This window comes from Scaptodrosophila lebanonensis, unplaced genomic scaffold (genome assembly GCF_003285725.1).
Source record: "Scaptodrosophila lebanonensis strain 11010-0011.00,11010-0021.00 unplaced genomic scaffold, SlebRS2 tig00000024-arrow-pilon, whole genome shotgun sequence".
NCBI classification, from domain to species: domain Eukaryota; kingdom Metazoa; phylum Arthropoda; class Insecta; order Diptera; family Drosophilidae; genus Scaptodrosophila; species Scaptodrosophila lebanonensis.
Window position 1 is genome coordinate 20513541 of NW_022060538.1, and position 24642 is coordinate 20538182.

The window sequence follows — 24642 nt, forward strand, 5'->3', positions numbered from 1 at the left end:
TTAAAATGATATAATTTTGTTACCTATATTTTTGGGTAAGCTTGTATTCTTATTTAAATGGTTAGTTAAATGGAAGGACAGCAAAATTAAAATATTTTAATCATTTTATTTTGTAATATAAATGTATAATATAAAACTCCAGTGGTTTGAAAATCTTTTATAAATATTTTACTTAACGATATAGAAAGAGAAAATATTGTTCTAGCATGCGGGTTTGCATTCCAGCATGGCCTTGGCACAATAATGGGGGAATTGGAGGCCTTGTAGCAGCATGTCGGTAATGCCCTGCAAGAGTGAGAGGCAATAGAAATGTAGAAATATGAACATACATATCCAAACAATATGTTTCCATTTTAAGTACGATTTTAGATTGATTGCAATTTCCCATTTTCTTACAATTGCTTTGGCTAAAATATTTCGTTTCAAATTAATTTATTCTGTTAGAATGTTACGCATATTTTGAAAAAAAGAAAGGGTGTGCAAAGTCTGTTAACCTATATGTTATATTTTTCCTATTGTTGTACATATATATAACTAATTTAGTAGTCCTGGCAAACAAAATTCTGAATAAAAAATGAACGCGAAAAAGCTCAATTCTATTTTCTGAATTAAGAGCTTCGAGTATAATAAATCTTTATACATATCTTAATGAGCCATGCTTAAAACCACAGAAAAATGTAAGGCTTCTTAAAGTATGATTACGACCGCGATATGAATTGACGAGTACAATGACTCCTTGTACATTAGATTCGCTGCTAAGCTCCTTCAGAAAATGAGCCCGATAACTAGAACTATCTTCAACTTCACCCGCCCTCATCCCTTTCCTTAAACATAGAAAATTATACGACGGTTTAAATGATACCATGACAACAGAAAACTTCACACACTTTGTTATCACATTATTATCACATATTATCAATGATTAATCAACGATTTAAAATTAATTATATATGCAATATGTACAAACACTCTTCTATTATGTGAAGCAATTATAAATTAAGAACTTAATGCTGTAGCTCTAAGATATTCATTTGTAGTTGATTGGAATAAGTGGTTGCTTTCTACTTTGTTAATAAAAATTATTTGGCAAAATTTATCCTGGGTGCGGAACGGCAGTTATGTAAAAATATTATCGTGAAGCTATCATAAAAGTAATGAGTGCGCCTTGTTTCTAACAAATGCCAGCCTGAGGGCGCTGATAAAAATTTGCACAAACATGAGTAATGATTTAAAAATCTGGCCCACTAAGACGCTTATCGTATTGAGCGGGAACTACATTAATATGGGTGTATGACATCATACATGGTGGTTTTCAAAACACAACTTACCGACAAACCAGGAACGCAGACCACAATTACGTAGAGTATAACATAGAAGAAGGCGCAGAAGAATGCAACAAAGAATGAAATGAACCAGAAGACCAACAGCCAGAAGATAAACCAAACTGGATTGCCCATAATGCTAGTGCGTGTGTGTGGTGGGAGTGTGACGAACTGGAATATAAAGAACGGCATTCATACATATCTGCACATAAATTCAAATTATAAAACAAAGCCTTTCGTATTGACTGAAGCATAAGTAGCGATATTTATATGCAACTGCAGTGAATAGTTTCACTTGTTGTAAATAGTCGTAGTTTCTAAACTTGGGGCATCAGAAACTGCGTGACCAAAATGTTAACGATCACATTTCGATTTATTTCACTGAATTGACGTTGCAAACTTGACATTGTTTGAGTTTATTTTAAGAGACTTTCGTGTACAAACAAGGCAACTTGGAAAGTTGAAGACCTCCGACGCTATCTAAGGCTTAGTTTAACGCACTTGCTTTGCTTGTTCAGCAAAGGCCTTAGTCTTTTATTAGAAAATTTATTAATTGGCGCTGATAACAGCATCGGGATGTTGACACACGATGATGATCACATTCAAAACACAAAAACCTTCAAACAAATGTCGTCATTATGCAAATTAAAAGCTAAGTAATTGTCCCGGGGCGTGTCGTCGTCTAAGTTTATGTCATCTTGGAATTCAAAACAAAAACAAAAAACCGGTTCGCGCGATAAACACGAAAGCATTTAACAGTTCTAATCAAACTGTTCACCTACATATGCATATTCCAAGAATTAGCATATGCAAGAAATTCTTCGCACTTTATTCTGTTAGTAATTGCTCTTTTTTCATTCACATTTATTTATTTGTTGCCGAAAACGTAAACGTTATAAATACATTTTACGATGCGCGCCCACACTACGACTATGCAGCCAATTTCGAGTTCGAGCAACCACCTGCAGCTATGGCGACCAAAAGTAGCCATACGGCCAACACAAACAAACCTTGAAGTGGAGCGGCGGAGGCAGCGAACGTTTCAAGCGGTTCGAGAATACAGCGAAGACTGAACGAACTGGCGCAACAAGTTACAACACCGCGTGAGTCCAGAGCTGCCGAAGCGCCAAACTATAGAGCTTTTGCTTCAATTTGGTAAAGCCCCGCATGAGCTTTTGGAGCAAACCTCCCATTTCTTCGAGCAGCTAAAAGTATGAAACATTTTGCAAAACCTAATCCGCTGGAGTATACAAGAAATTTATCTTTATCTTGTGTTTGGCTTGCCTTTCGAATAGAATATAAGTGCAGAATAACATTGATAGACCAGACAATTTCGTTAGACGAGACAGGCAAAATATAAATATAAAGAAACCGTTCTTTTGTTAACGAATTTTAAATGGTTGTAAACGAACTTAGTTATCCTCATTTGTTGAAATTTCTTTGTGCGTGCAAATTAATATATCTTGAATCACAGAGTTTTCAGTGAGAATGTAATGGGTGTCCAAATAAACTGAATGTCTGAACTATTCGTTTAAATACGGCTTGTGTTGCAACACTAATACGGTTTTGGATTGTTGAATAAATAGCCAGTTTTATACCAAGATTTGGTTTAGTATATAAAACTTATAACATTTAACATTTAAAAACTGTCTAACAGAGATGAAAACAGAATCGCAGAAAATTTTAAAATTGAACAATATTACAACAACATTTGCTAGCACCATTTTAAATTACAAAATCAACAACAAAAGTGCACCAAGGTGTTGAGTAAATATGTACATACACTATGTCGTCCAAATTCCGATCTCTCATAGAATGTATTAGATATATTATTTATCTTAACAGAACTAAATAGTTAATGGCGTGAGTAACGCTAAGAGGCTTGTCTCGTCCCTAGCTCTGAAGAAGAATTTAGGCTTACTCTGCCGCTTAGTGAGCAGCCTTGAGCGCTTGCATGAGCTGCATTGCGGCCGGAAGCTTTCAGGTGGCCAAAATAAAATCAAAGCTGACGCCGCTGAAAGCTCAGAGCTGTTATACATCCGCACACAAGCCAACATGCACACGATACACACACATACTTGTATGAAGCGCTTTCGGTGCGGCTTTCACACACGGCTGATGGCAAACCAAGCTTTTAGCGGGCGCCGAATGTGTTTTCATATCAATTTTTAGAAACACGTACAATATTTGAGAATTTCATCCCGGATGTTGTTGCTGGCGCCCCAGCCGTGCTGCTGTTGTGGTGCGACAGTTGCTCGCATTCTGTCGTGAGCCGTCGTAGTCTCTTGTTGTGAAGGAATTTCGTGAATATTTGCTGGCGCTTTGTTTTGTGTGTTTGTGTGTGTTCGAGACACATTCAATGCTAAATTAGAGTGCAGAGTGGGCTCTGAAAGGACAAATAGCACAGCAATGCAATGAAACTGCAGTAGGCACAAATTGGAAATAAATGTAAAAGCCCACATCCATTTCGAATAAATCCAAAGTAATAGATAAATAAAAAATATTCCTGCTTGGAAGCTTGTAGAATACTTTGCGGCAAAAACAGCTGAACTGGCCAATGTGTTTTTTGTTTATTATGGGAGTGTGTGTGTGTGTGTGTGTGTGTGTATCTAGGCATTTGTGTGTGTGCGTGTGTGTGTGTGAGCCAGTGCGTGTGTTAATGCGCGCCTGTGTGTGTATGTGTGTGTGTGAGTGTGTACTATAACATATTACGAACAACCGCATAACGTGCGATCGATTTTCGGCTGCTTACAGTGGCACAAATAGGGAATCCTGCCAAATAAACAATGTCTTATCTGAATTGTGGAAGAGACTAAAATTATATTTATGTGTAGGTTAACTGCCGAACTTTGTGTTGTTTCAGGACTGAGCCAAAACTTGAGCGCCAACTTGATATTAATATTGATTCTCATGATTCAATCCGCAAATGCTATATGCCATAAAGCTTTTATAGCATTGATAACCTACAGCAAGCATTTTTGCCGCCTTTGCCCGTGCTGGGCAAATAAATAAACAAACAAACGAGCACTCGAGATAATGAAATCTTGTCAGCAGGCCAGACAACGCTTGTACAACAACAACAACAACGAAAACAACAACAGCAACGGGTATGCGGCGCATTGCAAAGAGAACAGCAGCTGGTGTTCCTAACTGGCTGCCAAAAACTAAGACAAGAGTGCAAACACAAACACAAACAAAAACAACAACAACTGGCATGCGAAAAAAAGCTTCATGGCAAAAATACGAAAAGTTTCTGCTGGTGCTGCTGCTTCTGCTGCTGAAGAGATATGGTAGAGTGGGTGACCGCGGTGCGTATGAGCAATGCGGCTTGCCGTATAACAGTTAGCAGTTAACAGTGAGCAGCAGCAGCAGCAGCAGCAGCACGAAGTAGCACAGTAACGGTCGTCCTAATACTCGTACTTATAAGCATGAAAGATGACCAGCGGCAGTGGCAGCGGCAGTGGCAGCGACAGAGACAGTGCCAGCTATTTTAGCTGGAAGACCTCACAGCAGAGAGCTGGAGAAGAGAGAAAGTGCCGAGCGCGCTGTTGGCAGAGCTCGTGAATTTGTGTCCGTCTGCGTAGCACAGTTTAAAGTGCGCATTGCTGTCGCTTTTCGTTTCAGTTTAGCTAGAGACATCGTCGTGTTTTGAACAGAGTATTTCTGCGACCAAATCAAACCAACGGTGCTTCAGCGGTAGTTTCAGTGCGCAAAAACAACACAAAAAAATACAAGAAAAAGGCAACAACAACAATATAACAACAACAACAAGAAAAAGTCAAGCAAGTAAAGAAAAAATTCAAAAGGGAGCATATTTCAAGTGTTTTTCTGTTTCTGCTTCTGTTTCTGTGTGAGGCGGCAGCTCACCATCACTACACCATTACAATTATACACACACACACACACACACACACAGTTACACACACATGTACTCATATGGTCTAAGAGGATATTCATTAGTGCGTATGTTTATCTGTGTGTGCCTGAGTGTTTGCTTTTGTTGGCGTCCTCGCGTTTGTGCGCATCGAGAAATAAAATATATTTCGAGCAAACAAATTTAGTAACCAAGATTTTCTAAAAAAGGAAAAACTCAAAACAATTTTTGCAGCCATATTACAAAAAGAAATATCGGGCGAATAGAAGTGCTTAGATGTGCAACAACTTTATAAAATATATAGTATGTATACAAATACAACACTTTTAAGAAAATACTGCGGAAAGGAAAGCTCAACCCAAATTGTTATTACGCACAAGGAAACTTAAGGTGAGTTTTTTCTTTTATTTGCATGATTCCTAACAAGTGGGTATCTTCTTCATATTGTGGCAGGCGTATAACAGTCGCCTTCATCAAGCTCCATGCTCCACGCTGCTCCTGACCCCTCATCATAAGTCTTCCTGCTCCTCCTACTCCTTCTACGCTGTTGCTGCTTTACGGCGCACACGGTTTCATTGTTTTTGCCCCTTTGCTTTTGCTTCTCGATTTTTGCATTTAACGATTTTTGATGAGCTCCGTGATCCGTAAAGTCTTCAGCAGCGCGCACGCACAGAAGCAGACGGGGGCCGCATTTTGAGAGCGGGACAGTTGACGGTTATTTTTTTTTTTTGTTTGTGCGAAGCGCTGTCGGAAAAGTGTCTTCGAGAATTCATAATTTGGCAGTTTATATACCACGCACATGTACAGGCTGTTGGTACTGTTGGTTGGTGTGTGTGTGAGTATCTGTGTTCAAATTCACATTCTATTGCCTGTATTGGTAGTTATTGAGTAGCGACCGCCTCACTTATTGTCTGCTCGTCTTCCTCTGTCTACCTTTAATGGCTGCCCCAGCAAAACAAAGCGCCAAGGTACACCTATTCTTGTTGTTGCTGTTTCTCCTTTGTGGCAGAAGTAAGGTCCATAACTTCCGCCCGTCCAGCTCAGACACACACACACAAGCACACACACACACACCTGTATGAACACACACGCATATAAAGACATAAGTATCTGCATATCTGACTATGTACTCGCAAGTATGTATCCCACAAAGGGATTTGTTTTTTTGTAAGTTTATTCTACGTTTCCGCTATGAATTTGTTTATTAAGTTTTTGGGCATCCAAAGCTTTTTAAAGTCAAATTAGTTTTTAAAATATTGAAATCAGTAGTTTTTTCTTCACTGCCATCTAGAAGTAGCGGTGAGTGTCAGCTTTTTGCTAAGAAAAACTTGACTCACAACTAAACTGCCTTCTACGATTTATTTATGACTGAGAGACGTAACACAAAATTAAACGTTTAACTGTCTTAAAAAGGGGGTTAAGCTGTTAATTAGCAACCAACTAAATACATCATTTCCTTAAGCTTCAAAACCTGCACTATTGTTAAATGTAGTGAAACAGTAGATTTGTTTTTTACAATTCAAAATTTAATAAATTAGAAACCGGGCTACAGAGAAACTTCAAATGGCTAGAAGATTTACATTTTCAAATTTGTTCAGTGCACATAGAAATGTACTCGAATGTCGGGATTTGTGTATTCTTCGATATAATTCAATCGGAATTAGGTGCACAATCTTCTTTGTTGGCATTTTGCTTTGATGTATCTGGTAGTGTGGTCGTGTTGAAGTCTGTGACTGTGTAAGCAGCATACATTTCATTTAATTCAACTGTCGATTTATCACACTTAACCCACACATGCCACGAACATCAACAGCATCATTAGAAGCATTAGTTCATCATCGCCAACATCGCCAGCCAGTAGCATCAACATGTAGCAACAGCATCAGTATCGGCATCAAGTGCTGCCTCCGCTCAGTGATGGTGCGCTCATCGAGTAAAGGCTTATTAGATAGAAACGCTGATTAGTTGCTGAGATCCATGCGATTGTTGCGTGTTCTGTTTTGTGGTTCTACTATGTTGTTGTCTGCGCAATCATGGGGGCTTAGGTACTTATTTACATGCCTAAGCATACACACATACATATACTATTAAACGGACCGACAACAGACGGCACTTAAATTCAACTATTTTCAACTATTTTGTTAGTTTTATGACACATGTGTGATTTTCTGTCATTTCATTGTTGTTGTTGCTGTTGCTGTTGCGGGCTGTGCTGCATTTTAGATTGAGATTTATGTTGAGAGTGTGATTTGATATGTTTACAGTATTGTTTTTGTTGTTCTAAGTGCATTGCATTCTCTCACGAGTCATGATTGTATTAAAAATTGATGCTTTGTACTCGTATGCAATTCTTGCCAAGCCACATATGCCACATATGCCACATCCGCACATCCGCCTATCAACAGCCAACGGCAATAGAGGAATCCGGGCATTGTAGCATCGTTACAACGGAGCACCAAAGCACGCACAATGCAACATTCATTTGCATGCAATTGCAATTTGAAATTGGTTGCTGCATTCACCATCGTTGGCTGCACTTTGAATCACTTGCTCATTCAACGCATGCCAGTCGCAAATTAAACAGTGGTCTGGGCCCAAGACCAGGTCCCAGCATCCTCATCACAATCACCATCATGATTGCCATCGTTCTCATCAGCATTGTGCGTTTTGAATGTGGCGGACTCATCCTCATCAAATCATGTACAATGCAATTTACTCGGCACTTTTAGCTAAAGAGCCCATTGCATTCAATGCTCTGGCCATTTGAGCGTATCAAGTATGAATGCAAGGCTTTATTGAATCAATTTTAAATGATATACAAGTATTAACAGACAATAGGCAACGAGCTCGTGGGAACTGAACGGCAAAGCATTTATAACATAGAATACCTAATTCGTATAAGGACCTGCTGCCAAATAGAAGCGACCACTCATCCACGTACTTACGCCTCTATATACAATCCCTTCGAGCATTTCTCAACTCGCTACTCGTAAGTGAAAAATGCTGAGTGAAAAATTCTGAGCTCAAATACAAAGAACAACAAACAGCATGGAAAAGCGCGAGGCTCTTGAGAATTGTTTTACGTTTATGTTCGCATGTTTCGTTGCCTTTGTTTCTTTTTATTTATTTTTTTCATATTTTTGCCGTTTCCTGGCACACACAAAATATAAATTTTTGCGCCTGCACGCCTTGCCGCCATTTTTTGTTTGTTCACTCGGTCGTTCGTTCGTTCGTTCGTTTGTTTGTTTGTTTTTGTGGCATAACATTTTTGACGGCATTTCCTTTGAGCGTCACAGTGTGAAGCACTTGAGTTGCCCAACTGTGTGTGAGTGTATGGTATGCTTAAATGTGTGTGTGTGTGTGTGTGCTTGTGAGTTCGTATGTATATGTATATGTTTATACAAGTATATGGGTCACACTGCAGCTCAGCTCGGTGCAATCATTTGGCCAAAGTCTGTGGCTCAAGTTGCCAAGCGACTAAAACTGCTTTAAATCAAGCAACGCACGCAAAAATATGCAAATAAAATGTCATAAAACAATAAGAGCAGCAAACAAAAATGAATGCCAAGACAACAATGACAACAACGGCTACATTATGCATAAGTATGTCTGTGTTAGGACTCAAGAAAAATGGGCAGGGGATAGGCTGTGCGAATGGCGCCCGCAGTTGGGGGACATTAAAACGCAATTTTATTGCACCGCCCTCGGCCATTGTTTTAGGTGGCAGGACGAAAAGGACGATGTCGCCGACGACGACGACGACGACGACCACGATGACACCCAGTCACATATCAAACACGCATCAGCCACAACAACAAATATATTGTACAATTCGTGCGATAGTGGCAAAGGTGCCCGGGACCAAGCGGGCCAAGCAACCCAACCAACTGAGCCAACTGAGAACAATGGGGCAAGTGGCCTCAGATCAAAATTGCTTTAAAATAATAAATAGGAATAGGATTTTTGGCATCCTTCAGCAGGGAATGTAAAAAAGTGAACCACACAGCTAACAATATTGAAAATATATTATAAATAAAATGATTGGCAATGTTGAACGCTCATATTCGTCTTTGCTTCAAGATATTAAGATTCGAGTTTTGGCTTGTACTTTATTTTGTGTATCTGTCCTTCCTTTGTTTAGGCAGTCATTTTCCAAATGAAGATAGAGAGATTTTTGTATTGCCACCACAATATATTTTTATATATATATATATTCGATTGTTAACCGAGAATAATTATATTTGGCAAAAGTAACATAGGTTTTATATTACTAAAATATTAATAACCAGATCATTTTTGGTTTACCAATTTCAGCCATATGTTGAAACGATTCTAAATTTGTTTGCTGTTTGAAATCTACTTTACACACATTCTGGCTCTGGTTTATGCAGATAATATTCGCAGATTCTTTCATTTACAAAAAGTCTATCTAAATAATATTAAATAAAATGAAAATTAAAATATTAAAAAATGAAAATACTTGGCAGCAATTTTCAAAACAATGTTTATCATAATTAGTTTTACATAATATATAATACGATTTACATGCTGTATTTTATTGCAATTTACTACTATCTAAATTTCAATGCGCTACGGAAGATGGCCCCTTTGGTCAGAACAATTTTAGAAAGAAATGCATCATACGATCATAGCGTTATCCAACTTAAGTGAAGAAATTTCTCTGCTTAGAAGCTAAACCAAAATAGCAAATTATTGAAATTGTTTACTACAAAAGTAAGAAGCCATTAAAAATATTTATAGTTATATTCAACAAACAGTTTGACAGGATACGTTTTTATCGATCTTTCCAGTACAGATTTTGGAATGATAAATTGATAGACCTATCAAAAACTGATACGGAGGCTGTCTAAAAAAGTTCTTAGGTAGAAAGGCCACAGCAAGTTGTTTGCTTTTAAACTTTTGTAGCCCTTCGAAAGCCAGAAACGATAACTACTTATATTAAAGAGCTGCTGTTATTTTAAATATTCTTTGTATGTGTAGATATTTCTTACAAATTGAGTGTTGACCATTGATGACCAAACGCTTCGATAAGCAATGCTGCCTTCTTGTTGTAATTGCAAATATTTACTTATTATTTACTTTAAGAATACATTTGCTCTTTTATTCATCTTATTGTAATATTTGTAGTCAGGAATTCGATAATCCAGTCCCATAGTGCGTTGCATGATAGCTGGTGTGGCTTGAGGCTTAGCATTAACATTAGTTTTATGTCTCCATTTTATTATTTGTCTGTGTGCTGGCAGCTTTTACTGCTAGACTCTTTTTTTAGTTTTATTTCATTTCGCTTTTCTCTGCCATTGCCCCGGCAATATCCGAGCGATTTGTTGTCTGCTGCAGTCTCATTAGTTTTTATTGCTGGCGCTATTGAAAAGCATTTGCACTTCATAGCTAACTTCTCTAATACACACTTACACAAACATAATCACTCATGCGCACACACACACGTACACACACACACACTGACACACTCACACACTGACACACTCACACACCACTTGTATTGTACACTTGGTTTGTGCGTTGGGAATAGGATTCCAGCGCCACACAGGCATAAAAATGTAAACCAGGGTAGAATAAAAAGCAAAGTGGCAAATGGCATATGGCACATGGCACAGGGCACACAGGACACAGGACACGATGCTCGGCAAATAGAAAGCACGGCACAAAGTCAAAAGTAAAGTGAAGTGAAGTTGTGCTAGGCCGTCGGGAATAGGCGGCGTATGCGCGATTTTTTTTTTAATAATTGTGTGCGCTCGGCATTTAAAGCATTGTTGCGGCCCAGTTGATCTCCTGTACGGCTTTAAAATATGCAGCAGTTGTGGCAATTTTTCAATATTCACAAATCATGCATAAATAATAAAATCCAGGCATAAGCTAATTAAGCAATAATTGTAATGAATTTTTCGCAAAATGCCAAGCCACATAATTACTACAAAATTGCAGCTCATTTGACTAATTGACGGAGCGGAGCGGAGTGGAGTGCACCAAAAAATAATCAAGCCATAAATAATTATAAATTTTATACATAATTATAATTGTGTTGTGCAAATAGAACAAAACACAACAACAAATAGAAAAACAATTGATGCGTATGCCAATTAAATTTCAATTTAAATGTTTACTCTGCTACTTTTATTGCCATTGTTGTTGCTGTACTTGTTGTTGTTGTTGTTAGCGGCTGCATTGTGCTGATACAGCTGCTAGCTGTTCAAAATTGAATATCGCAGGCAAGTGCACATGAGTAAGCATAACCAAGCCAGAGCAGCAGCAGCAGCAGCAGCCGAAGCAGATCCATGACCAGAGCGGGAGTCAGAGAATCCAAGCTTCAGAGTCTCCCATCCGAAATCCAAGTCTAGCGTCTGCTTGCCAGCGCACTGATTATGATAATAAGCCCAATTAAAACCCTTACGCTTCTATGAACTTAATTATAGCAGCTACAGTAACAACAACTATTTATGCATATCATAGCTGCTGAGCTGTTGTACATAATTTGCTTTATTGGCACAATATGGTATCTGTCGTTGACGACAGCATCCATGTTGTTGTTGTTGTTGTGGCTGCCACCGTTGCTGTCATTGATGCGTGATGTTGATAGTTTGCATTATGGAAGCTCATTGCATGTCACATTGATTACAGCAACAGCAACAGCAGCAACAACAACAGGGCGAATGCGTAATATATGTGTTTGTGTGCCCCTCTGTCCCTCTGTCCCTCTATCCTCGTATGATTGTGGCATCAAATTTGCAAAAAATATTGTCCGCGCCATTAAAATTATGACGTCAAGGCGTAGAGTCATCGCCATCGTCATCATCACCATCTCCAGCTCCAGCTCCAGCTCCATCGCACTCCCCTGCTATGTAGTGATGTCCTCAAGTCATTAGCCAGCCGCAGGCACAGGAAATGGAGGCGACCGTTGACATTTTGTAACGCTTTTGTGCCACAAACGTGCACACATACTCAATCATATATTATGTATATGTGTATATAATGCGGACAAAGGGCAACAGCTTCCGACACACACACGACATATGTATATATACCTTTCGCCATATAACTGTACACTTTGTTTATGAAAGCAATGTCAAAGGTTAAGTAACAGGGTATCAATGAAGCAAACAGTCCATCCATCCAAAACAAAGAATCTACTTATACGTACTTCTCGATGTTAATAACAAACTGGCCATAAAGGTCAAGCAATAAACAAAATATATATGAGTACTGTACTGGATAGCTTCTTCGTAAATATTTCTCAAAATAAGACCAAATCAGTTAAGGCAATATATGCTTTAGCTTCTTTCTAAATATTTCTCAAAACAAGACCAAATCAGTTAAGGCAATATTGAGTCCGAAAATTGCTAAAAAACTCACACATCAATATTGTCAATCTAGCGATATATGCTTTAGCTTCTTTCTAAATATTTCTCAAAACAAGACCAAATCAGTTAAGGCAATATTGAGTCGGAAAATTGCTAAAAAAAAACCCGCACATCAATATTGTCAATCCAGCGATGGTTGGTAGCTTTTAAACGAGTTCTCTCATCGCATAAATAAGAGAACGTTCCGTGTAAGCTGCAAATTGAATTTGTCCAACTGGCCTTAATTTCGGTTCGTACAGTCTCTGTTACCCTGTATATTTTATAAACTGCTATCCTTGGCCAGCTGTTTTATGCCTGTTTGTTTGGCCTTACGTCATTTGACATTTTGTAACAGCATCCAATGCGGTAACAGAAACGTCATCGAGTCGATGTAAAGTGGAGAATTCGGCAGCTGGCTATGCGGCGTATACGCAACCAAATCAGTTCGTAACTTTGGCCAACTGCCTTTGTGTTTATTGCAATGTTTGATAATATATACTATAGTGCATGTGCTTTATATGAGCTTGATTAAATTTCACAAAACGCGCCTCATAAACATATTTATGTTGCCTTCGAACACGTTTTTGGGGGCACGTTTTGAGCGTGAGTCGCACACGTGCCACACGTGGCGGGCCCCAAATTACTTCATAAAAGCAAAGGTAGCGGCAGTGGCTCGAGCAGTGGGAGTGACAGTAGCAGCAGCAGTAATAGTAGTAGCACAGTAAGGCAGTAAGTCGGTGGCAGTAACAGTAGTAGCAGCTGTTGGCCATTGGCAGTATCGCGAGCGAACTCTTGTCATTGCTTACCGTATTGATTTTTAGATTCGCTAGTCTGTGTGTGTGTGTGTGTGTGAGTGTAACTTTAAGTGCAGCACACTCCCTATGTAACCTGAGACCCAAATACATATATGTGTATACATATATAGATAGCACTCATGTATGTATTTGTTATGTGCCTCGAAATTCGCACATGTGTCTTTCGAGCTGCCGCTGCCTTCAGTAATGCCTAGTGATATCATCAAGGTCAGCTTGGCTACAAATGAGAGGAGGACCTACGTCGCAGCATTACGGACGGCGATTACGACTACGACTAAAAAAAACGGCACAGGCAGCGATGCTGACAACAAAATATAACACTAAGAACTAAGTCGCACACTGGGATGAAACGGACTCTTAACATTTCCCATTTTTCAAGAAGACTATTTTATTTGACGAATATTTTCATAATATTTCTTGAGTTTGAGAGAAAAACATAGTAGAGTATCTCTGAATAGCTGCTATTCCCATAGTTGGAGATTTACAATCAAGTGAGAGAATTCATACAAGTATCTTCTTTAGTTTGCTCGATTTCTACTATACTTGCAGTTGATCTGGTTTTATTACCGCAAATTGGTTATATGTGTTTTGTTATGCTTTTATCTTATTAAGATTTGTAAATCACGCGAGAGAGAAACAGTCGGCATATCATTTACTACAGCCTCTAATATCAGTATAAACTTTTGGAAATGTGCATTGAATCCTTTTGTGACACGAATATAAACCAACATTAGGATTTCAGGTGATGAAAAGTATTTCCCTCCCCTTAAAAATATTGTTTAATATTGGAATTTTAAAAAATCAGTGTCCTACATTTTTGACCCATATTGAGCGCACTTGGCTGAATATTTTCAATAAAAATTATGGTTTTCCTTTTCGTTGTATTGATTTTTATCCCGAAACACACTGGGCGGGAGGGGCTGAGTAAAAGGTATGCAAGAATCGAGCGCGCATGGCTTTAGGTTTCCACTATTATTTGACTTGCGCTGAAGTTAGAAACGAACAAAAATCCAACTATTCAAAAAAGATATGGCATTTGTGCGATTGATAAATAAAATTGGCGCCATTTACCCAACTGTGTCTGAGGCACGCTTTACGGCATTTGTTTAATGGCAGCTCAGCTCAGCTTCACCTGCTCGTCCCCATCCGTCTAAAGTGGGCGCCACCGAAAAAGAGAGCGCACCACATGTGGCGCCATGCAATAAAAATAAGCGCCACTAGCTCTGAAAGCCACCTACCTGCCACTTCTCTATGCCGCCAACATACCCTTCCCCGGCCCCATCAGCGGAGCCAACCCATTGGCTGCTATGTCGTGCAGTCGCCTTGAGTGCCACCTGCTGTGTGCGCCACATCATCATTATTATTATTGTTGTTGTTCACACAGTGGTGGTTGCCTATAACGAGTAGAAGGAAAAGAAATTCATGATATGTAGACGCCCCATTTTGTAGATGATAGAAGGGAAGGGAATATAATCTTTACGCCGAGTAAAAATTATCCACAGAAAACATTCCTTAATAACGTTAGTTTTTAGGTTTTCGAAATTGTTTCGCATTTGAAAGGGCATTTGCGGAAATAAATTAATTTTATGTTAATCGTAATTGAATATTTTTGGAATTTTTAATTTACATACCACACGGTCCCCAAATGAGGGAAAATCTGCGACTCGCAAGATTGCTTACTAAATTGCAATTGAAAGTGGAGCCATAATTGTTCAAAAAATAAATGAGGAAAGTGTATTTGTCCTACGATTGTAATAATTGCACGAAAATCATAGCTCGGGTAATTAAAAAAAAATATATGTTTGAGAATTTAACCAAATATATAGCCAATTCTGAAGGCAACGGTTGCATCGAAACGTATCCTGTAGGTAATGGTATAAATGAAACCGCTGTGTGTTATATATGCAGGAGAGGTTTCACTGTATTGCTGAAATTGCTTATGTATTTGTGCAAATTTCAAGTTTTTTAGGTTTCGATTTTTTAGCTCATCACTCGTACGAGCCGGAAGGCAAGCCAGCCATTTGTTTCGTGCTTCGTAGCTTCGATTTGTGCCGCACCTTTGCATTTAGTTTATAGTTTTTGGCTGGCGCCACGTTATATGGTTGTTTCCTTTGCCAATGGACGAGCCAACAAGCGACACCTGCGTACAAAAGGTCAAATGCATAGAAAGGCTGGCAATACTTGTAGATGGGGCCAGAATTAACGCCCGTCGGGTTCAAAGCGCACAGCAGGCGACACTTTGGCTGTTGATGTTTGGCATAATTCGTCTCTGATTTAATCAGTTCAAACAGTGTGCTGAAGTAGTGGGGGCTGGTTATATATCCACCACCCCCATTGCTCTATTTAATTTTTTGCAAATCAATGCCATCATCAACGTGCCGACGCAAATTCCATGACCTACAAGACTATATTGCTTAATAAATAAAAGCGTCGCTGAGAAATATGGAAATCAGACACTCAGGTTTAGTTGTCCTTCAAAAATTAAATACAAATTATAGAAAACAACACATAACATTTATAACTCATTATAACAATAGAAAACGGCCAACTCGGTGAGAGAAATTTTATGGATAATTTGATATCAGAAAATATAATAACTCTTTTTGTTTTATTTAAAAAAAAAACATGGTTATTTTATACAAAAGTATAGTATAAATTATGTGTAGTTTGGTGGTTTATTTATTTACAGAGCTCTTATTTAATTAGTCATTGAGTGTTGTTTGAGAGCTTGCGCCACTTAAGATCCTTTGAATTAGTCTAATGATTGTTATAATTGTGAATTACAAAGCAAGTTGGTACCTAACTATAACTATATAGTGCATATCTATATTCTTGATTCTATGTCGATTCTATGGTTATAAATTTCTCGTTATTTCATTCCTAGCGTTTAAGAAACATAAATAAATAGGCACTAAGTGCAGCGAAGATAATTGAAGAAAAATTTGAATAGCTTAGTTAGCTCAAATATTTTAAAATCGATTTCTTGCTATAACTCAGACGGGCTATTTCAGCTACAGCTATTTCCCAGTTAGAGAAAAGTGCACATAGCTCTGCTCTGTGTGTCTGTTATTTTATTTTCTTGGATTGAGCAGCTTGAAGTACATGTTAGAATTGTTTTATTAATTAGCTTATAACGAAATCAGCTAGCTGGCTGTTAAGACACCTGTCGCAGACATCTGTCCCAGAACGAAGACAGATAGACACGCAGGGGACTGCCTAGCATAACAGCCCCGAAGCCCTTTCTACCTATGTTGTATTTATATCAATTAGCTTACACTGCCGATACCCTCTTCAAGGCATCAATTAAACCGAAACAACAGCAAGCCCAACATGAACATCAGAAAAACGTAAACGAAAATGAAAATACAAGCTAGCAACCAACCAACCAAATAGACAACTGTCCAAACAGCACAGTCCCCTCCCCCGCAGGCCAAATGTTCTACTTCCTCCAGTTCGCCAATTTTCTGTGTGTGTGTGTGTGTGCTTCTCTTTTGCCACAAATTTTGACATGTTTACCCTTTGGCTTTTAGCCTTGTTGGCGGTGGCGCTGGAGCTGGAGCTCGTTGGTGCTATTGTTGTCCATCTTTTAACGGGCGTTCGAAAATTTGGAAAACAAACGAAACGAATGAAACAAACAAACAAATAAGCCCGAAAGCAAGAGTCGCTCGAGCCAAACCCTTCTTGCCTTGTTTTCGCTTTCCCACAGTTGACCTTTTATAGCGAAAACAGACCCAGCAGTCGAATAGAGTGTCTGTTGAAACTGCGTTAGTTGTTTACCTTAAAGAGAACTATCAATTTTGTCGCATAATCTGCGACTGTGGCAGGGACTTTTCAGTTCAAATTTAATGTAAGTATTTTTTAAAAAGCTCACTCCCAGCCTCACATCGCCTGCTGAGACTATTACGGGTATGACTATGAGTACAAGCAGAAGTTCGAGGCATTTAAATTTTGTAGAAAGTTTGAACTTCCCAAGAGCTCTTCTAAATTCATGCGAAAACTTTGCCCCAAGTGCTTACAACAACTGCTTAAAAAAGCAGAGAACTTAAATTATGTGCGCATTAAATTGTGATAAATAAGAAAATTCATTTCCAAGACTACAATACTCTCCGCCATGGTCGAAGCACATGAAAATGCTCATGGTAATAAAGAAAAGCAAACGTTGCTTAAAAACCGCTGCAAATGCAAGAAATTAAGTAGAAAAAGAATCACTTAAGCAGCGGCTTCTTATCTGCCACCAGCAGGCTAGGCGGCGGATCCTTCCCTGGGGCAGTGGCAAATGCAGAAAAACGTCAACAATTTCATGCACACTTTAAGTTGGCCAACCGACCGGGATTGCTCTGAAGTGCCTTGGCTTGCCGCGAATTTGAGTTCAACGTTGGTTTCCCTTCACCCAGTTCACCCAGTTGGCTAACGACTTCTTAGTTGGAAGCGTCGTGTTGGAAAACTTTAAATATGTAACGAAATCAAATGCCTATGAATGAATCTTTGAATAGTTATTGTAACAGTTTTCTGAGGAATACAAATAAGTAGTTATGCTCTTCCAGTTTTTAAATTTAAGAGCACAGTAGTTATTGTAACAGTTTTCTGAGGAGTACAAATAAGTTATGCTCATCCAGTTTTTAAATTTAAGAGCAGAGTCAAAATACTTTTCAAGCTAAAATTGACACACCTCTTGGTGGAATGAGACTTGAATTTCTGTTAAATTTGAACATTTAAAAATCTGAAATGCCTTTTGGCCTATTTGTAGATAGAGTATAAAACAAAGGGATGACAAAAAAAGAAAGTAGACAAACATGCTGAAATTCAAGAAAATGCGGAGCGTATAAAAACTGAAAAAGTAAAGAGGAAAAGAACAGAAAAAAAAAAATCAAATTACATCGCTTACATGCAGCTCGCATTTCAGCAAGTGCAGCAAAAGGATGAAGTGCGGCAAGGAGGGATGGGGCGAAGGCTGAGTCGTCTTAATACTATTTTAATTGTGCGGTAAAATAACATTTAAATTACTGCAGTGTAAGCTCCTTCTACTCGCGACAGTGCAAAGCTGCTTAGCACACAATGGGCCAGATGGGCCAGATGGTGCTTAGCATGGGAAACAGGAACAGTTACAGGGCAGCTATTATAGCAGCTAACTAATGGGCTGCCAGCATGCAACACGACGTCGGACCGGACAGTGGGAACTGTTAGCGCACATGGTTGCCAAAATCAAATAGCAACGAATAATCCGCTGTTGAAAGCATACCATTCCATCTCTTAATTTGTTGAATACAGAACCGTGCGTTTATCTGCTTTTGATTGAGTATGAATGCATTTCCCATTTGAAAAAGTGTTTACTTTCCAGCTTAGCATATTGAATTTCAGGAAGGGAAAACACATGCTAACAAAATGCTAACAACTTTTTACCTAGAAACACAGGAATGAATAGTTTGTTGTTCGCCCAAATTTATTTATGCACACTTCATATTTGCCAACACACCTTGGAAATAATAGATTACTAAAACATCTTAGCTGTTAATTTTTCCTTTACAAAATTGGTGCGTTTGAATATTATTTGATAACCACAAATAATCAACAAAAAGTGTGAAATAATATTGCAAGTGATTGCAATCGAGGACTTCTATGAATGTGTGATTTTTAAGCCACTGTCTCGCGTTGAAAAGTATCGTGTGTTGAAAGCAGCTTGTGGGCAAGAAGAAGGCAAGACTAAGACTAAGACCAAGACGATGATGAAGTTGCGCAGCTGCGCTAATTTCATTCCCCTTTTCACTCTAACGCGAGGCAAATTACTCCAAGGACATGGCAAATGGCATATGGCACATGGCTCATGGCTCATGGCATGCCATGCAAATGCATGCAGATCGCGGCAAACTTATCAACTCGTCACAGAACTTTAATGCCATAAATCGGTCAAGTGCCTTTAATGACAAGAAATGTGATATATTTTTAACGATGTTGTGGGGTGGAGAGGAGAAAAGGACCAGCTGAAAAGCAGATAAACAGACAGACTGACAGAGCAGCCATAGAAAATGATACGGACTACTTCAATGGAATATGCGAGTGTGTGTGTGTGTGCAGGCGAGTGTTAGTGTGACTGTGAATGTGTGTGTGTGTTATGTGTTATGTGCTGGGCACCACTTGAGACGTGCTGCATGCAAAGTTAGAATTGAAGGGGAAGCAGCTTCAAATTTTCTTTTTGTTCAAGTGGTAAACATGCAACCAACACACACACACACACAAAACTAAATACACGCGCGCTTGCAGCGTAACAAATTTTGTAGCATACTAATGGGGGCAGCCAAGCCAAGTAGACTTGCGGCGAAACCTACACACACACAAACAAAAAATAAAAATTTAAACAAGACAACAAGTCAAAAGCCAAACTAAACAGCAGCAAGGAAACTAAGATAAATAACTTAATGCCTTTTCTATTTGCAGTTCAAACAAAAGGCAGCAGCGCTGTCGTAGGCGCAGCAGGAAGCAGAAGCAGAAGCAGCGGCCTCAAGCACAACGCCAAACAAAGAAGTAAACACACACAAAAGACAGAGCGAGAGCGCAAAAGGGTGGCCGTCTAAGTAAGCGAGAGAGAGAGAGAGAGAGAGAGAGCGAGAGAGAGCGAGAGAGAGGCAAGTGCGGTGCAGCAGACGGAAGCGCACAGGAAACGCTGCGAAAGTGCAACAGCTGCGGAAAACTAAAACAAAAGCCAAAGCCAGGACAGAGGCCAAGTGGTGGCGGTAGTGTCTGCAGGGGAGGACTAATATATTTATATATATACACGCACACTCACACACATACACACACACTTATACTTACATACATACAACGAATTGAAAGCATGAGTAGTGCAGAGTATACACGACAGCTTACAGCGGCAGCAGCAGTTACAAACACAACCGGATAATAGGCATAAAAGCCAGTAGGAGCAGCAGAAGCAGCAGAAACAACAACAGCCAGCAACAGTAGTAACAGAAGTGAAAGATCCAACAACAACAACAGCAACAGCAACAACAACAACATTAACGAAAGCACAGAGAGCTAAGAAGCGAGCTGAGCAGAAGGACGCGAGGGGAGCGCGTGTGGCATGCAGCTCGAAGAATAACGTTGCGAAAGCGTCGAGGTCGAACAATAGTCGCAAATTTGCATGTGAAGACAGAACCAGAACCAGAATCAGAATCCGTTGCCCAATCCCAAGCCCACGGCAAAGTGCAAGCCAGGCCAGGCCAGGCCAAGACAGGACAAGGCAAGCCAAGCCGACTGAGAGTCGCGTCGCTTCGTAACGCCTCGCCTCGCCTTGCCTCGCGTCGCGTCGTGCCACGTCTCTGTTAAATAGGACAGTTGGCTAAAAAGCGCCGTTAGCCACATTCGTTAGCCCACGCATTGCACGCGCCCTCGTTCGCCCCATCGTCCCATCGCCAGCTTCCGCTCAGCATCAGCATCAGCGTCATCGGCATGGCTTCAATTAGCGCACAGTGCAACGGCGGTAGCTTGCCGCTTTATGCCGCACTGCTCGTGCTTTTGCTGCGACTGTCCTGCGTCTGCGGCGTCATCGATCGTTTAGTAGTGCAGACGTCATCCGGGCCGGTACGCGGCCGCTCGGCGACGGTGCAGGGCCGCGAGGTGCACGTCTATACGGGCATACCTTATGCCAAGCCGCCCCTCGATGATTTGCGCTTTCGCAAGCCGGTGCCGGCGGAGCCCTGGCACGGTGTTTTGGATGCCACGCGGCTGTCGGCCACATGCGTACAAGAACGGTGAGTACAGCGGGGTGCGGGTGCAGTTGCGGGTGTGGGCCGAAGCCGGGGTCAGGAGGTGGCAGCTGACCTACAAAATATCCCCGGCTGCAGCTGCTGTTGACCTAACAGTTGATAGTGACGTCAGGGCCAGAAACAAAACAAATGCCGGGCAATTGCACAACAATACGTACAAAAACAAATGCTCGTACACACACACACACACACGCACTGGAAGAACGATAGGATATTCAAATGAGCCGCTGTGAATGGAAAACGAAAGCTGAAAATGCATATTACGCATACGCCGTGTAGATATTTGTATTTTAAAATCCCACACTTAATTACAGCCTTTGTCGATTACTCATATGTAAGGTGTGTAGAGGAGGGAGGGACATATCCATTAAATTATTAAAAGCCATTAATTGGTTTCGAGCCTTTCCAAGACACCCCACGGTAATCAATTGATTTGTTTTGTCTTGGAATGCAGCTGAATTCTAAAACAAAACAAGTAAAAAAGCTAAAGTCGGGTGTCCCGACTTTGAAATACTCTGTACATATGTTTACAATAATTATAGAAAATAAAAAAAAAATTTGATCGATTTTACCTCTCTCGGTATTCGAACTCACGTAAAGGGTGTATAATTGCACATTTACATAGCAATTGCGTCTGTGTGAGTGTATGTATGCCTATGCGCATCAATTCGTGTCTGTGTAAGCATTTTCGCAGTCAACCAAACAGCAACATCAACAACAGCCGCGGGCAGCGCTTGAGCAGCGCTGCAGCAGCGCTGCATCAGCAAATATATTTATGGCTATAACTTCTTGTTAAATCGGTCTATCATAATGAAATTTGGCATACGGACACATAATAACCAACTGGGGGTATTTCCAAAATTTTAGTTCGAAATTCCAAGAATTACGGGAGTTACGATTTGCGGGGTAGAGGGGGGAGGGAGGGGAATTCCAAAATATACATTTTCTGCGTATTCACATAAGGCATCTGGGACTAAAATTTGGTGTTCCTAGGTCTTATAGTCTCCGAGATATAGGCGATTATACGAATGGAAAATCGGGAAAACCCCCATAGGGGGGAAGTGGGGGGGAAAATCAAAAAAATAAAACAAACTCGTATAGAATACACACATAACGCATCTTCGTGCAAAATTTGGTGTCTCTATCTCTTATAGTCTCTGAGATCCAGGTGTTCATACGGACGGACAGACGGACAGACGGACAGACAGACAGACAGGGCTAGATCGACTCGTCTCGTCATGCTGATCAAGAATATATATACTTTGTGGGGTCTGCCACGCCTCCTTCTGCCTGTTACATTTTTCAGCTCCCGCAAACCTAATATACTTCTGTACATTTCATGTACAGAGTATAAATATCACAAATTATTTTTATCAGGGTCGTTTGAATTATTTATTAAAGTTACATAACCAGGCCTTACAATAGAACGATGATGGGGAATTATTTAAATACATATAAATACAAGAAATTAACATCTATTTTATAAATATTATTTTTGGATAAAAAGGCCTTTAAACGTAGATACATTTCTCAATTGAGGACTATTTTGAAGGATAGATTTTTTCACAACAGATTTTTGTCGAACCGATCTTATAATAAATAATAACAAAATATATTCTAAATTAAAAAATGATTTATTGAAATCTTAAGCTTTTTTACTTATACTTGTATTTTTTAATGAAAGAGAAGTAACACTTCTTGCAAATGTACTTTTTAAAACCTATAGAATTATTTAAAAATAAAATGTAGAGCAATTTTTAAATTCGTATACAGTTCCGAATATTTGGTTGCACAGAGTTCTACATTAATTTTGTGAAGGTTACTTAGTTACTATACAAAGTTATCATCTTTAAGCAGTTGGCGACTAATTACGATTTCGTTTGGAACGCCAACTCTTTAAAATAAAGAATGAAATGCATTCGCTTATTAGTTGGTAATAGATTGTAGAGCTTTGTAATGAAGCTATTAGCTCGAATCGAGAATTAGAAAAATATAACTGAAGGGTACTGGAGCTGTGGCTTCTTTGCCAGTCCAAGCGCACAAAGTTAACATAGAAAATTATCCAAGTGGCAGAGTGAAGGTGAAGGATATATGGCGAATGCATGCAGGAGAAGAGGGGGAAAGGGGCGGGATAGGTTGACACATACAGGAAAAGCGCCTTTTCCCGTTTGTGATAAATTACTTTTATGTGAAACGGCAAAGTTAATTTTAATGGACACGAGACCAAGCACACACACACACACACACACACACACATGGCGAACACAAAGTCACACGTACTCGTACACTTAGGTTGCTGCTTGCGATGAATGCGTAGTTCTATCGATTCCAGCGATTCAACATTTATACAGCAGCAAACTACATATGTATGTCAAATCGTAGGCTGGGCAGAGCAGAGCAGAGCAAACAAAGCATAGCTACGTATGCATAAATGAGTGTCTGTGTGTGTGTGTTTGCGGAAAACGGTAAAGTGAAAGTAAAGCAAGCAAAACGGAAGAGCGCAAATAGAAATAAATAACACAGCTGGTTGGTTACTCGTAATTGGCACGGCAACAGTTCAGTGATGGGCTCGAAAGATTTGCTGCGACGGGGGGCACTTTGATTTGCATGTGCGCCTATTTATCAACTAAACTAAAATGCGATTCCATTCCGTAACAGATATGAATACTTCCCGGGCTTCTCGGGTGAAGAGATTTGGAATCCCAATACGAATGTATCCGAAGACTGCCTCTACATAAATATTTGGGCGCCGGCCAAGGCGCGACTTCGGCATGGACGGGGCGCCAATGGTGGCGAGGTGAGTGCCGGTTGGGATTACTTTGGGGCTAACTGCTGATATCCGTATACTCCTCAGCACGCGGGTAACAAGCAGGCGGATACAGAGCATCTCATACACAATGGCAATCCGCAGAACACCACCAATGGGCTACCCATACTCATTTGGGTCTATGGCGGCGGATTCATGACCGGCTCGGCCACTCTGGAGATTTACAATGCTGACATTATGTCGGCGGTGGGCAACGTGATTGTGGCCTCGTTTCAGTATCGCGTGGGGGCTTTTGGTTTCCTGCATTTGGCACCGGAAATGCCACCCGAATTCGCCGAAGAAGCGCCCGGCAATGTCGGTCTGTGGGATCAAGCATTGGCCATACGCTGGATCAAGGACAATGCACACGCATTTGGCGGCAATCCCGAATGGATGACTCTCTTCGGGGAGTCCGCTGGCTCCAGCTCCGTGAACGCACAGCTTATGTCGCCGGTCACACGGGGAGTGGTTAAGCGCGGCATGATGCAATCGGGCACCATGAATGCTCCTTGGAGCCACATGACATCGGAGAAAGCAGTGGAAATTGGCAAGGCTCTGATCAATGATTGCAACTGTAATGCCTCTATGCTAAAGGTAAGCATAGCAATAAATAAGCGGAACGAGTATACAACATATCCGGAATTAAAAATTATTTCACAATCACTGCCGACAAATTCTGCCACGTCCGA

General features: G+C 40.1%; 2 protein-coding genes across 4 annotated transcripts in view; one reads left to right on the top strand and one right to left on the bottom strand.

Moving 5' to 3' along the window:
* Positions 1 to 86: 86 nt before the first annotated feature.
* Positions 87 to 2385, bottom strand: LOC115621498. Its single transcript, XM_030515165.1, has 3 exons — positions 2333 to 2385; positions 1329 to 1493; positions 87 to 285 (listed from the first exon to the last, which is right to left on the bottom strand). Exons 2-3 carry the CDS (start codon positions 1455 to 1457, stop codon positions 202 to 204), a joined length of 213 nt encoding a protein of 70 aa, XP_030371025.1. The 5' UTR covers positions 1458 to 1493; positions 2333 to 2385; the 3' UTR covers positions 87 to 201.
* Positions 2386 to 3610: 1225 nt separating this feature from the next.
* Positions 3611 to 24642, top strand: part of LOC115621126 (acetylcholinesterase) — a 51786-nt gene continuing 30754 nt past the window's right edge. For 2 of the 3 annotated variants that reach the window (XM_030514676.1, XM_030514674.1), the window contains exons 1-5: positions 3611 to 3804; positions 5406 to 5586; positions 19820 to 21132; positions 23806 to 23944; positions 24002 to 24547. In XM_030514676.1, coding sequence (XP_030370536.1) covers positions 20831 to 21132; positions 23806 to 23944; positions 24002 to 24547 — 987 coding nt within the window. In that variant the 5' untranslated portion in view covers positions 3611 to 3804; positions 5406 to 5586; positions 19820 to 20830. The remainder of the gene's footprint in view (positions 3805 to 5405; positions 5587 to 19819; positions 21133 to 23805; positions 23945 to 24001; positions 24548 to 24642) is intronic. The other variant, XM_030514675.1, reaches the window with a different exon arrangement.